General features: G+C 37.8%; 1 protein-coding gene across 4 annotated transcripts in view; it reads right to left on the bottom strand.

Annotated features, from left to right (window-relative positions):
* The window catches only part of MAGI3 (membrane associated guanylate kinase, WW and PDZ domain containing 3), a 224,895-nt gene that overhangs the window by 123,017 nt on the left and 87,480 nt on the right, over window positions 1–14,398 (bottom strand). Inside the window, exon 1 of one of the 4 annotated variants that reach the window (XM_044002596.1) lies at window positions 7,251–7,356. The exons of the other annotated variants lie outside the window; for them this stretch is intronic. Coding sequence (XP_043858531.1) covers window positions 7,251–7,353 — 103 coding nt within the window. The 5' untranslated portion in view covers window positions 7,354–7,356. Of the gene's footprint in view, window positions 1–7,250; window positions 7,357–14,398 lie in introns of those variants that run through there. 4 annotated transcript variants of the gene reach the window in all.

The following is a 14,398-nucleotide window of genomic DNA, read 5'->3' as shown; positions in this document are numbered from 1 at the left end:
AATAGAGGAAAGAAGGAGGGGGAGGGAGAGAGAGACAGAGGGAGGAAGGGAGGGAGGGGGGGAGAGAGGGGGAGAGAGAGAGAGAGAGACAGAGACAGAGACAGAGACAGAGAGAGACACACAGAGATTGAGAATATTATGGTCCTTTGATAACCCAATTTCTTTTTTAAAAGTATGTTACTTTGCAGTAGCTAGGTGGCGCAGTGGATAAAGCACCAGTCCTGGATTCAGGAGGACCTAAATTCAAATCTAGCCTCAGACACTTGACCCTTACTAGCTGTATGACCCTGGGCAAGTCACTTAACCCTCATTGCCCCACAACCTCCCCCCCCCCAAAAAAGTATGTTATTTTGCTCTGAGTGTCTAGTCCTTCTGTACCATGCATCCTTCTTCATCTTGAAAGATCCTCTATCTTTGAAGACCTCTCATCTGACTGATCAGTTCCTTCTTGGCCTTCCATTTTAAAGAAGAGTCCAAGCCTACCTTCATTCCTTTCCAGCTATGCTCCCAACTCCCCCAGGATAGTCCCCAGCCCCTTGCTTTCAAGAACTTTTCAGCTTCCTTTTATGTATAATCTTCCTTCATTAGAATGTAAGCCCCTTAAAGGCAAAGATCCCCTTTGTTTGTGATTATATTTGACTCTCCAGAGCTTACTTTACACAGTGCCTGCCAGGCCCAGAGTAAGCATTTGATATATGCCTACTGACTCCAGGCCCAGTGCTCTATCCACTGTTTCACCAGCTGCTTATATGGAAAATTTAAAAATATAAAATCTTTGGAAGATTTACAGAAAGATAAGCACATCAAATGAACAAAAAAATCTGAGTAATGGATGAGCTGAGAGTCTGCACCAGTGGAATCGCCACCTATAACAAAGAGATCACAGGATCATTGAAGCATGTGTACAAGACTATTGTTTATTTTATTGTTTCTTTCTCATGGTCAACATTAAGAAGTCAGTCACTTTTTAGAGCAACTTTTTTTTTATCTTAATTTTTTAGGGTTCTAGACCTGTGATTTCACCAGTGCATGAAACTCTTAGCAAGGAAACTCCCCACACAGATGTAGCTCAGAAATTGAAATTTATTCCCTTAGTTAGTTGCCTGGTGGTCTGAGAGGTTAAGTAATTTATCCATCATCATTTACCTAATTCATGGCAGGGGCAAAACTTGAACCTGGGTCCTCTTGTCTCTGCTAGACCATGCTGCCTCTCAGTGAACCATATCTCTAGTTAAAAAATAATTTCATCTACTTACTAAAAGCAATACATTAATGTAAAAATGTTTCCCTAATTTAAGAAGCCTTGGTCAGGCCATTCCATTTAGCTGTTTCAGGTCAGCGCGCACGCGCGTGTGCACACACACACACACACACACACAAAATGAACATTATCAGAGCACATATTACTTTGTAGGAGATTGGTTTGGAATCTAACTTAGTTTGGAGCTACCAAAATGTCCTTGATTTCAAGTTATAGTGTGGAAAAAGGCTGGATTTTGATTTCCTGCCTGGATCTCTCTCTTTCTACATACACAGGTTCACAGAATCAAATATTTAGAGCTGGAAGGGACCCAAGAGGCCATCCAGGCCAACTCATCCATTTTTCCATGAGGAAGGTGAAGCTGAGAGAAATTGAATGACTTGCTGAAGAGGCTAGTAAGAGGCAGAGGGCTGGGATTTGAACCCAGATATTCCAACTTAAAATCTGGCACACTTTCTACTGTACTTTGCTTTGTAACATTAGATTCGTATGATCTAAAAACAAAAAAGTACAAACAAGATTTGTATGATCTAACGCAGATGATGCGGTGACATACTTATTGAAACAATAATTCCTGCTAAGTTGCAAGATATAAGAAAAAATCCATATAAATCAAAAGTATTCCTGTATATAAACAACAAACTCCAACAAGAAGAGCGAGGAGAAATTCGATTCAAAATAACCACAGAAGCTATAAAAAACTGGGGTGTATCTTCTAAGATTCACCCAGAGACTATAAGTATCCAATCATAAAATTATCTTTGCCCCTTTAATTTGCTTATGATATCACTCTGTCTAAATAATGTACCCGTTTTGACTTTACCTTGGTTAATATTGTGAGATTTTGGTCTATGCCTAGTTTCTACCAAATTGTTCTCCAGTTTTTCCAGCAATTTTTGTCAATTGGTGAATTCTTGCCCCCAGATCTTAGATCTCTGGCTTTATCAAACATTAGATTACTGCGGTCATTTACTACTTTGTATTGTGTGCCTAATCTAGTCTACTGATCCACTGCTCTATTTTTTTAGCCTGTACCAGATTGTTTACATGATTACTGCTTTGTAATAGTTTGAAATCTGGTACTGCTAAGGCCACCTTCTGTCATATTTTTTTTCCCATTGATTCTCTTAATATTCTTGGCCTTTTGTTCTTTCAGATGAATTGTTACTATTTTTTCTAGCTCTATAAAATAATTCTTTGGTAGTTTGGCATGGATGGCACTGAATAAGTAAATTAATGTAGGTAGACTTGTCATTAAAATGACTACACTATCTAAATTAACTGTACCAATCAAACTCCCAAAAGAACATTTTATAGGACTAAAAAAATTTTTTTTATATGGAGAAATACAAGGTCAAGAATCTCAAAGGTAATAATGGGGGGAAAAAGCATTAAGAGAAGTTGAGAGGAGTGAGGTGGTCTATCAATACCAGATTTCAACTAGATTGCAAAGTTGTACTCATTAAAATGATACAGTGATGGTTTAAAAAAAAAGGTCAATCAGTGAAACAGATCAAGTATGTAACATAAACATAAAAAACCACAGCAGTCATTAAAACACCAACAACCTGGGCTACAGGGTGAAAAACTCACTATTTGACAAAAACCACTGAAAAAGCTTGACAGCATGATGGCAGAAATTAGGCTTTAGGCCAACACTTCACATCATATACGGAGATAAGCTAAAAATGGATAAATGACACATACAAAAAGCTTCAGCATAAGCCAGAAGAGCAAGAAAGATGAACAGGGAAAAAATTCATGACTAAACAAGTGATAGAAAGGATGATCCCACAAGCTAAAATAGACACATTTTAATTATATAAACGATAAGCTCTTGCACAAACAAATTGATTGTGGTAAAAACTAGAATGGAAACAGGTAACTTGGAAAAAAATCTTTGTAACAAATGTCTGAGAAAAGTCTCACAGATATTACCCCCCCAAAAAAACCCGATTAAAATATATAAGAGCAATAGATAAATGATCAAAAGATATGAACACTAACTTTCAAAGGAAAAGTCAAACTATGAACAATCCTATGAAAAATATTCTAAATGACTAATAATTAGAGAAATGCAAATTAAAACACCTTTGAGGTTCCACCGCACACCTATCATACTGGTAAAGATACAAAAGAGAAGAGGGGTAAATATTGGAGGATCTATGGGAAAACAAGTATCTTGATGTACCGTCAGTGAAGCTGTGAATTGATACAGCCATTCTGGAAAGCAATTTGAAAATATGCCCAGAAAGTTACATATTATGTAACTGAGTTACACAACCTATACCCCAAAGAAATCAAAGAAAGATGGAAAGGATCAAACTACATGTACAAAAGAGATTTATATCAGCTCTCTTCAGGTTACCTCAAAACTGGAAACTAAGAGGTTGTGCTTCTATTAGGGAATGGCTAGACAAGTTGTGGTATATCAATGGAATGGATTATTATTATGCCATAAGGAACTGGAAATCTACAATCTCAGAGGAAACTGTGAAGATCTTTATGAACAGATGCAGAATGAAGTGAGCAGAAGTGAACTGATGCAATGATAACATCACTAAGAAAAACAACTTTGAAAAACTTCAGAACAGAACGAAAATGAAACATGTCACTCACATCATGACAGAGAGGTAAGAAACTTGCAGAGACACATTTTTGGACATGGCTAATGGGGAAATTTGTTTTGCCAGGCAATGTAGCTATGTATCGAATGATCTGTTTTTTCAGAATTGGTTTTTAAAATTTGCTCGATGGAAAGGGGTGGTGTTAGTAGGGACAAATTAATAAAGTAATTGAGAGCCCTTCAGTGTCAGTTACAAATATGATCTGTTTGCAAATTTCTGCAGTTACTGTTAAACCAAGATTCCCCAAGTCAACCTTCTCCATTTGTCACTCTGTAAATGAACAAAATATTCAGAAAACCAAGTACAGAAGCCATCTCAAGAGCTACACTATACCTATTGCAAAATTGCTTTAGTGCAAAATATATTCTGAAAATGTCAAGAAAAGGTTGGCATTTGGGATGCTGACAGAATATTATTAAGAATATTGGGATTTATTAAGATATAAAAAATTCTCTATATAACACTAAACCATTTCCACAAGATATTTTAGTGAAATTTTTTGACAGCTGCTGAAACTATTATTTGTGCCTCCAAGATAATTTGCCACCATGGAAGATTACCAACATGGTAATAGCCATTTTTTTGGTAAAGAGAATGGCCCAATCATGACTGCAATTCTCATACATAGATACTAAATTAAGACATTTTTTCTCTTTCCTGTGTGGTTCAGATTAGTGCTTGAGCACTAAAAGCCTACTCCCCAAAGGTGGACAACCTAAAGACTTTACCAATGTCACTATTAAAGTTTTATATGGTTTAAGTACCCTAATGTTTAAAAATTAAGAATCTATCTATTAATAAAAGAATACGCATTTAAATGCTTTACTTTTAGCAACATAACTCATAACTTTCCTCATAACTCTCATCACCATTTTACAAATTAAGAAATTTATAATCTAAGAGGATGAGTGACTTATTCATGGCCATAGATCCAATAAATTTGAGGCATAATTTGAACCAACGTCACTTGACTCTAAGTATAATACTCTAGGTCTCTGAAGTTGTGGTGGTGACTGGAACCAGAAGATGATACAAATAGCAGAAAGAATAATTATCAGAAAGAACAGCAGATTCTGGAGGAAATCTAATAAGTTCTATCTGAGACTTGAGGAATATAAAGTACCAGTGAAAACTATATCCATAAAACCCATGTTTAGAATTCAGTTTGTTTCCTTCTGAGTTTCTAACAAGGATTTTCTATATAATAAATTACAGAAACAAATATGACAAAGCTCACATGAAATCCCCAATGTATAGGTCGCCTTGTCCATAAAAACTAAGAAAACAAGTTAATGAAATTCACCGCAACTATATTTGGGCCTTATTGAAGTGTTACAAAACCTATGACCTTCAAGCAACTGTTACTTATGTAAGAAACATAATTTTCAACTGTTTGGATTTGCTAACGCAAGAATAAGAATAACTTAATACTTGATGTTTTTTACACAGTGAAAAATCAGGAATTCATTATGGAAATATTAAGAGAAAATTCCTTAAATTCTGGTCATAAGTAGAACATTAACAAATAGAAGAGAAGACCCATTAAAGATCCATTATTATCACCTCAAACAACAAAAACTGCATGCACATCAATAAATATAATACCTTGTAACTACTGTGTCTGACAGTTTGGAAAGAAATTCTGTAGGTCTTATTTAATTTGATCCTCATAAAAATAACCCGTTGATCTAGTCAGGATAAGTACAACTCTCCAAATTTAATAAGTAAACTGTATGTAATCCATACTGGTTATGTGTTACAACTTACCCAAAGTCACATAGTTGAAAACAGATGACTAGTACTAAGATCCAAGCCTCCTGGCTTACTCTAATATTTTTTCCCCACTTTACCTCCCCTCAGACTGAAAAAAAGACCGCTCATGACCCTGAATCCAAGAGATTTAGGAATACTACCAGCCCAATCCCCTGAGCAACCATGTGGGGAAACAACTCCCATAGAGACATGACCTAGTCAACTACTTCTGGGAGTGTTGCTGTCACTGCCACTTCAGAAGATGTAGCCCCTGAAGACCCAGAAAATAAAGTCTTTGGTACTGTCTCAACATCAGAAACAGACAGGATTTTATCAAAGGCAATGACATTAAAGTAGATGCATTACCTTTGCTTTGCTACCGCACCCTAAGGACAAGTCCAGCAGACTTCCTTCAAAACCGAAGAACTCCTTGAAACAGGGACTGATTTCTCCCTCCTAATTCTCTCTTTTCTTTCTCCCTGTTCCCGCCTGTTTTCCCACTCAACTGAATAGATTTCTATGTTAAACTTATTTAACCTTTTTCTCCACTCCCTTAACTAAAACATAAAACAATGATTCACCTATCTGCTCTGCTTTGGTAATTTCTCCCCTTTAAAACAGACACACACACACACACACACACACACACACGATCTCAGACACTTACTAGCTGTGTGATCCTGGACAAATCACTTAACCCCAATCACCTCAAAGATGAGGAGAAGGACAGGGGGAAGGGGAACAATTGTTATTTATATAAATTCTCTACATCCTTTGAAAATATCAATCCAAATTACCAAACAGGCCTTCTGAGTCCTGTTTGCACACCTGGCAGCACAATAATCCATATAAGTGTACACCAATAACCTATGGCAAAATATGTTCCTTTTTTTCCATAACTTCAATCTTCCATTACGAAGCAGTTATCAGATAATTATTTACCAGTGAATTATGATAAGAAAGAGTGAAGGTTTCCTCAGTTATTATCCACAATTATCAAGCTGGCAATTTAAGAGTCACCCTAGGTGGTGCAGTGGATAAAGCACTGGCCCTGGATTCAGGTGGACCTGAGTTCAAATCTAACCTCAAACACTTGACACTAGCTGGGTGACCCAGGGCAAGTCACTTAACCCTCATTGCCCCGCAAAAAAACCCACCAAAACAAAACAAACAAAAAAAAGAGAGTCAATCTAATGACTTCTGGGTCACTTGACCAACAAGATGGAGGCCTAGGCCTTTTATTTTCTCTGATCCTCAAAAAATAGGAAGTATGTACAACAGATAGAACAATCTCAGCTGTCTCCACCATCTAGAACACCAAGAACCTTAACAGGTAAAAATTCGATGAACTAAGAGCAGAGAATGCTACTCTCTGACCTATAACGTGGTCAATCAGCATTCCTTCCTCCACTCTCCTACCATGATCCCACCAGCAATGCTACATGACTTGCAAAATCATTCAATTATACCCCCCTTTCCTTCTTGTGGCACCCCCTGTCCTCTACAAAAGCAGAAGCTCGCTCAGGTTAGGACAGCAGGATGACAGTGCCCTATGATAAAACAGAGCTCTGCCAGAAAATGAGAAACACAGGGAAATGTACAAGACATACGTGCAACTATGTGGCATATTCCATTAAGCCTGAGAGAAAGAGCCCAGCATCCAGTCGGGGTCAGTTCCATTCCCAAAGAAGTAACCTGAAGCTGGTGAACCATGGATTGCTGAAAATGGAAGGAGGGAGTCACAAAGTGAACCAATAGGGGAAAATAAGGAAAAAAGACTGAAATTATCCAAGATCTCAGGGGGGAATAAAAGGGTAAATTAAAAACTTTGTGTATAACTATATAAACCAGCAGGGAAAAATATTAATAACACAAGGTAATATGACCTCCAGATAAGCAAAAGAGTCCAGACACTTATGAATAAAAACTGAAAGACAAAGAAAATAAATCAATAACTGATGCAACAAGAAACCATATGGATTTATTTATTTAATTTGTAGTGGGGCAATGAGGGTTAAGTGACTTGCCCAAGGTCACACAGCTAGTGTCAAGTGTCTGAGGCTAGATTTGAACTCAGGTCCTCCTGAATGCAAGGCCAGTGCTTTATCCACTGGGCCACCTAGCTGCCCCTGACCCTATGGATTTTTAAGAGAGCATGGAACCACAGCAAGATGTTTCTGAATGGTCAAAACTTGGAGAAAAGAACTGTGAAAGCAGAATTTATGACCTACACAATAGTAAAAATTGGTAGAATAGAAAAACTTGAATCCATGGTAACAAAACTATAAAGAATAAGCATGGCTTGGGGGAAAAAAGCTATTAGAAGACATTTTCAACTCCCTTTACAGGGATGGAATTTATACAAAATACTGGAGATTGCACATATTTTCAGACTTTTTCAATGTATTGATCAGTTATGCTGATTTCCATGCCCCCTTCTGCTTTATAGTAGGAAGTGGGAAGGAATGAGATAAATTACAGTGATGTAAAAAGACAAAAAAACATCAATAAACTTATTTTTAATGGTTTTAAAAATCACTCACTTGTTAATTTCTTGCTGTTATTTAGTCATTTTTTCAGTTGCATCCAACCCCTTTTTGGGGTTTTCTTCTCAAAGATACTGGAGTATTTTGCTATTTCCTTTTCCAGCTCATTTTAGATGAGGGAACTGAGGTAAACAGGATTAAGTGCCTTGCCTAGGGTCATACAAATACAAAGTATCTGAGGCCACATTTGAACTCAAGAAGCTTTCCTGACTCCAGGCCCAGGGCTCTATCCACAGTGCCACTTAATTGCCCCATTGAAATTTATGTAGTAGTTTAAATTTGCAAAGTGCTTTATATTTAAGTCTCATAGGAACCCAAAACAAACCTCCATTTTACAAATAAGGAAACTAAGGTTCAGAGAGGTTTAAAATGGCTTGGATAGGGGGGCAGCTAGATGGGGCAGTGGTTATAGCACTGGCCCTGGATTCAGGAGTACCTGAGTTCAAATCCAGCCTCAAACACTTGACACTTACTAGCTGTGTGACCCTGGGCAAGTCACTTAACCCCCACTGCCTGCCCCCCCCCCAAAAAAAGGCTTGGATATGGTCATACAAATACTAAGGGTCAAAACCCATCAAGAGTTTATTCACCTGTTTCTTGTCTTTTTCTCACCTTTTCTTCCCTCACCTCCTCACAGTTGTATGAATTAAGTGCTGCTTTCAAGGACCTTGATATTTATCCCTAAACTGATTTATCTAAAGTACTATAAAAGGTGAATTAGGATTCTAATATATATATATATATATATATATATATATATATATATATATATTTAAGTTTCAATGCATCTATAGCCCTGGGGGTTTGATAATGGAATATCTGGTCAGAGCTATGCCATCAGTTTTCTCTCCTGGACCAACTATGAAAGTAAAGGGTCTCTGTTTAAGATTTCCATCTTTCAATCACTTGGGAATCCTGTTCAATCCTATCTCTCAAATACACTGGCACATACTCATAACATGGTCATCTATCCTTTTTTCCCCTTCTTATTTCAGTAGTATTTTAGGAATTGTAGAGTAGATCTCAGTTAGCTTTATTAATAATGACTACCATGGTACTCAGGGTAGGATTTGAAGCATGGTGAAGGTTGCCAAGTATGACAGTGAACAAAGATGCAGATCTGACTAGTGTCTCAAACTCCTGTATCTCCATCCCAATATAATTTAAAGTGGAAAAAATCAGGAGGAAGGGTAAGGATTATGATTGATTTTTTAAAAAATATTTAAAATTATTTATAAGATACCCAAGTTTTACAAATTATAAAGAATTTGGCCTCAGAGACTATTATCCAGTCTATTTAGAGTGAAAATACACAGCACATAAATGCTTGCCTTCATGTTTAGTAATATATTCACTTGATTATGGTTATGTTTTTGGATTTGAATTAATTCATTCATTCATTAAGAAGAATGGTGAAATTTAGGATTAGACAGAAGAGTTTCAATAAACACCAAAATTAAGGGAAGGGAAAAAAATTCTTTACTGTAAATGAATACAGACAATGAAATTAGGACATTTAAAATCCAATTTCAAAACATTAAATGCTTAAGTACAAAGTTCTGTGCTCTGGGTATTGAGGATTCAAAGACAAAAAATAACTCCTGCACTTTAGGAGTTTTCTTTCTTTCTTTCTTTTTTGTGAGGCAATTGGGGTTAAGTGACTTGCCCAGGGTCACACAGCTATTAAGTGTCTGACTAAGTGTCTAGTAATTGTCTCAAGTGTCTGAGGCCACATTTGAACTCAGGTCCTCCTGAATCCAGGGCCAGTGCTCTATCCACTGCACCAGCTAGCTGCCCTACAAGAATTCTTTTTTTTTTTGGGGGGGGGGCAAGGCAATGGGGGTTAAGTGACTTGCCCAGGGTCACACAGCTAATATGTGTCAAGTGTTTGAGGCCGAATTTGAACTCAGGTCCTCCTGAATCTGGAGCTGGCACTTTATCCACTGTGCCACCTAGCTGCCCCTAGGAGTTTACTTTCTTTTGAGGACAAACAAATGTATATGCCAACAAATAGTTATCTGATCTCTTGAGGAAGGAGAGAGTGCTAATAACTACAAAGATCAGGAAAACTTCCTATAAGAGGTGCCACAAGAGTTGAACTTTGAAGGGTAAGATAAGGAGGTAGGGTATTCCAGGTAAAAGCACAGCAGTAGTAGAAGATGGATTGCTTGGTATAAAAAAAAAAATAGGTAGGGCAACTTAGCTTGAACAGAGAGTTGGAAAGGAAATTTTGTGAACTAGACCTAGAAAGGAAGACTGTATTTAGATGAGATAATATTTGTAAAGCGCTTTGCACAATGCCTGGCACATAGTAGGTGCTTAATTTATTACTCATTCCCTTTCCCTCAGGGACAGAGATCTGGAATTTGCAAAGCAGGGAAAAGAGTACAGAACATGAATGACAGCTAAGGAGACTGAAAGAGAAGTCAGGCAGTTAGGGAAAGAACCCTATAACAGCAATGTTATAAAAACCCAGGAAATAATGGAGAATCACAGTTTTAAAGCTATGGAACTTAGAACTAAAGAAACCTAGGGTGTCCTCGAATGCAATTTGCTCATTTCAGATGAGGAAACTGATGTCCAAAAGAGAAGCAATTTGTCCACAGTGGCTTGGGTAAGTAAGTGTCAGAGTAGGTATTTGAACTTAGATTCTTGGATAGTATGCAGTTGGACAATAATGACAAGTGCTAGAGAAGTCAGGAAAGATAAAGCCTGGAAAAAGGTCAGTGGATCTCTTTTCTCACTTTCAGTTTTCCTGATTCATTGTTTTTATGTTACAAATTAATCCATGAGTGGTCTGATATGACAAAGTAAAACAAGTAAGCAAAACTAATAATAAAATTACCTTAAATGAGAGTTCATACAATATTTCACATCTGTAGCACCCCTGCCCATTAAAAAAATAACAGATCTCTATTTTCTCTTCCCCTCCTACTCCCAATAGCATTGGGAACCCCCCCCATTTTTGGGTAACAAATATGCAAAATCAAACCAAACAAATTCTTTCAATGGCTATATGCAAATGTGTGTGTATATAGAATACAATGACCCTTCGTAATTCCGTGGGTACATTGAAGTTGCACCGATGGGTACAGAATAAGATGTGTGTGAGTGTGAGTGTGTATGCACACACCTATGATCTGATAGTCACTTCCTCAAATCAGAGCAAAAAAGTAGAAAACAAAAGCGATATTGAGGGTTTTAGAGTTATGGGATAAGAGAAAAGAAAGTTCGTTACAGATTCTTTCATTTTCTGGATAAAGTAGAAGGCCAGGTCCTCTGCTAAAAGTGAGGAGGTAAGGTGGTCATTTTAGAGATTTGGAAGCACCATGGGAAATGAAGAAGAGAGCTCTGTTGGGCTTAAATAATATAAATTTTTAGTGTATCCAGATGGTGTGATGTGACTTCCACAAGCAACATTCCAAAACACATGTGGAGGAACATATGGGAGTAACCCCATAATTGGGGTTTGGCAAGCTATGAATGGGAAAGGGCAAGGGAGCAGAGGATTCAAGAATAGATGGATAGTACATCAAACTGGTTCACTATAAGTTCAAGATTTCCAGGGGAGAAAAGTAAAGACCACATCAGAAGTAATAGGCTGGGAGAGGTAAAATGACGAGTTCTCGGTTGGGATTAAAAATAGGTTTTGGTAGAGAGGGGAACAAGGAAAAATGGGAAGAGAGCAAGTTGTGGTCAGATAGAGGAATTTTTAAGTCATGAATCATGAAATTTGAACACTTTTGATGGTAAGATCAAGATTATAGCCATGCTGGTGTTTGCACAAGGACAAACCACAACTCCATCAAATATGTTAAAAATAACGGTATAATTTAAAGGAGATAAATTGATGAAATTGGGAGACCAGCCCTAGCATAAGGGAAATATTATGATGAAGAGGAAGCTGGTGAACTAGGTGCAGACCTCCTTAAGAAAAAGAAAGACAATGAGATGTCAAAAATGGGTTATAATCGTGACTGGTGGAGGGAATAGACACCTCAGTGAGACCACCGATTAATTAAAGTATATTTACAAGATCGGAACGCCTAAAAAGCCTAGACCAACAAAAGTTGTGTTAGGGTTCCTATAAAGCAGCAGCTGTGGTATATAGGGAAGCTCTCTAGATTCAAAATCAGAGGACCTAGGTTTGAATCCTAGGTTGGTCACTGACTTTGGTTGAGTCATTTACTTTGAATGCGTACTTAGCGTCAACTTCTCAACCTTAGAGATCCCTTCTAACTTTACATTATAAATCCTGTAATCCAATAAAATATGATGGCACTGCAGGGCTGGAAGAGAACTCAAAAGTCATGTATCCCAAACTGCACATAAACAAGTATCTCCTTTAAAATATACCTAACAATTGGCCATGCCACTTTTGGATAGCACTTATTATTGGGCAACTATATGGCAGAGTGAATAGAGCATGGAGCCTGGAGTCAGGAAGTTTCAAATCTGACTTCTGGCACTTACTAGCTTGGTAAGTCACTTAACCCTGTTTGCGTCATCTGTGAGGAGATGGAGAAGGAAATGGTAAACCACTCAATTATCTTTGGCAAGAAAATCTCAAACAGGGTCAAAGAGCTGGACACAAGTGAAATGACTGTCTAACAATTACTGGAAAGTTTTTCCTTATCAAGCCTAAATTTACTTGTGACAGAACCAAGCAGTGCCCATACAATGCCTCTTTCTCATGACAACCTTTGATGAGCTTGAAGGAAAGTATCATGGCCCTCCCCAAGTCCTACCTTCTCCACACTAAATATCCCTGGTTCCTTCACCTGCTCCTCACAAAGCAGGGACTCAAGCCCTTTTATCACTACAGATGCCCCAGCTTAGTCATGTCTCTTCTAGAATGCAGAGAGCAGAACTGAATGCAGTCCTCCAGATGTGACCTGACCATGGCAGAGCAGTACAGTGGAACGAGCTGCTCCTTATTCCTGGAAGCTCCGTGTTCCTTCAGCCCTTTTGGCCGCTGTATCACCCTGCTGACTCATATCAGCTGGCAGTTTACCCAAATCTTTTTAAAGCTGCTGTTTGACTATCCCGCCTCCATTTTTGTTTTACAAAGGCAATTTCTTTAACCCAAATAGAAGGCATTACTTACATTCTTTTTTTCTTCCCTTAATGGTATTTTAGATTTTCCAATTACATGTAAAGATAGTTTTCAACATTCGTTCTTGTAAGATTTTGCGTTCCAAATTTTTCTCCCTCCTTCCCTCCCCTCCCCCTCCCCAAGATAGCAGGCAATCTGATATAGGTTATATATGTACATATTTCCACATTAGATATATTATGAAAGAATTAGAACAAAAGGGGAAAAATCACAAGAAAGTAAAACAAAACAAAAATCAACAAATAAAGTGAAAATAATATGCTTCGATCTGCATTCAGTCTCCATAGTTCTTTTTTTGGATGTAGAGAGCATTTTTCATCAAGAGCCTTTTGGAATAGTCTTGGATCACTGTACTGCTGAGAAGAGCTAAGTCTACCACAGCTGATCATGGCACAAATATTGCTATTACTGTGTACAATGTCTTTCTGGTTCTGCTCACTTCACTCAGCAGCAGTTCATGCAAGTCCAGGTTTTTCTAAAAACTGCCTGCTCGACATTTCTTATACCATAGTAATATTCCATTACATTCATATAACTTCTTTGGCCATTCCCCAATTGATGGGTACCCTTTTGATTTCCAATTCTTAGCCATCACAAAAAGAGCTACTATAAATATTTTTGTACATGTGGGGCCTCTTTCTTTTTTTTTATGATCTCTGGGATACAGACCTAGCAGTGGTATTGGTATGCACAGTTTTATGGTCCTTTGGGCAATGTTCCAAATTGATCTCCAGAATGGTTGTATCAGTTCACAACTCTACCAACAATCCGTTAGTGTACCAATTTCCCCACTATCTCCAACATTTATCAAATGTCTTACTTTCTAGTTTTTCCTGCCCATTTGCCTTCAGTCCCTTTCTATCTTTTCTTCAATCCTACCTAATTCAGCAAGGCCATGACATGAAGACCATAGGCATTACCTACATTCCTAATAAATTTCATCTTAGGGGGCATTTTCATCTTAGGGAGCATCTAGGTGGTGCAGTGGATAAAGCACTGGCCTTGGATTCAGGAGGACCTGAGTTCAAATCCAGCCTCAGGCACTTGACACTTACTAACTGTGTGATCCTGGGCAAGTCACTTAACCCTCACTGCC

Source organism: Dromiciops gliroides, chromosome 4, assembly GCF_019393635.1.
Source record: "Dromiciops gliroides isolate mDroGli1 chromosome 4, mDroGli1.pri, whole genome shotgun sequence".
Taxonomy (NCBI): domain Eukaryota; kingdom Metazoa; phylum Chordata; class Mammalia; order Microbiotheria; family Microbiotheriidae; genus Dromiciops; species Dromiciops gliroides.
Note: the sequence above shows the minus strand (reverse complement) of the source record. Positions and strands in the feature narration are given on the sequence as shown.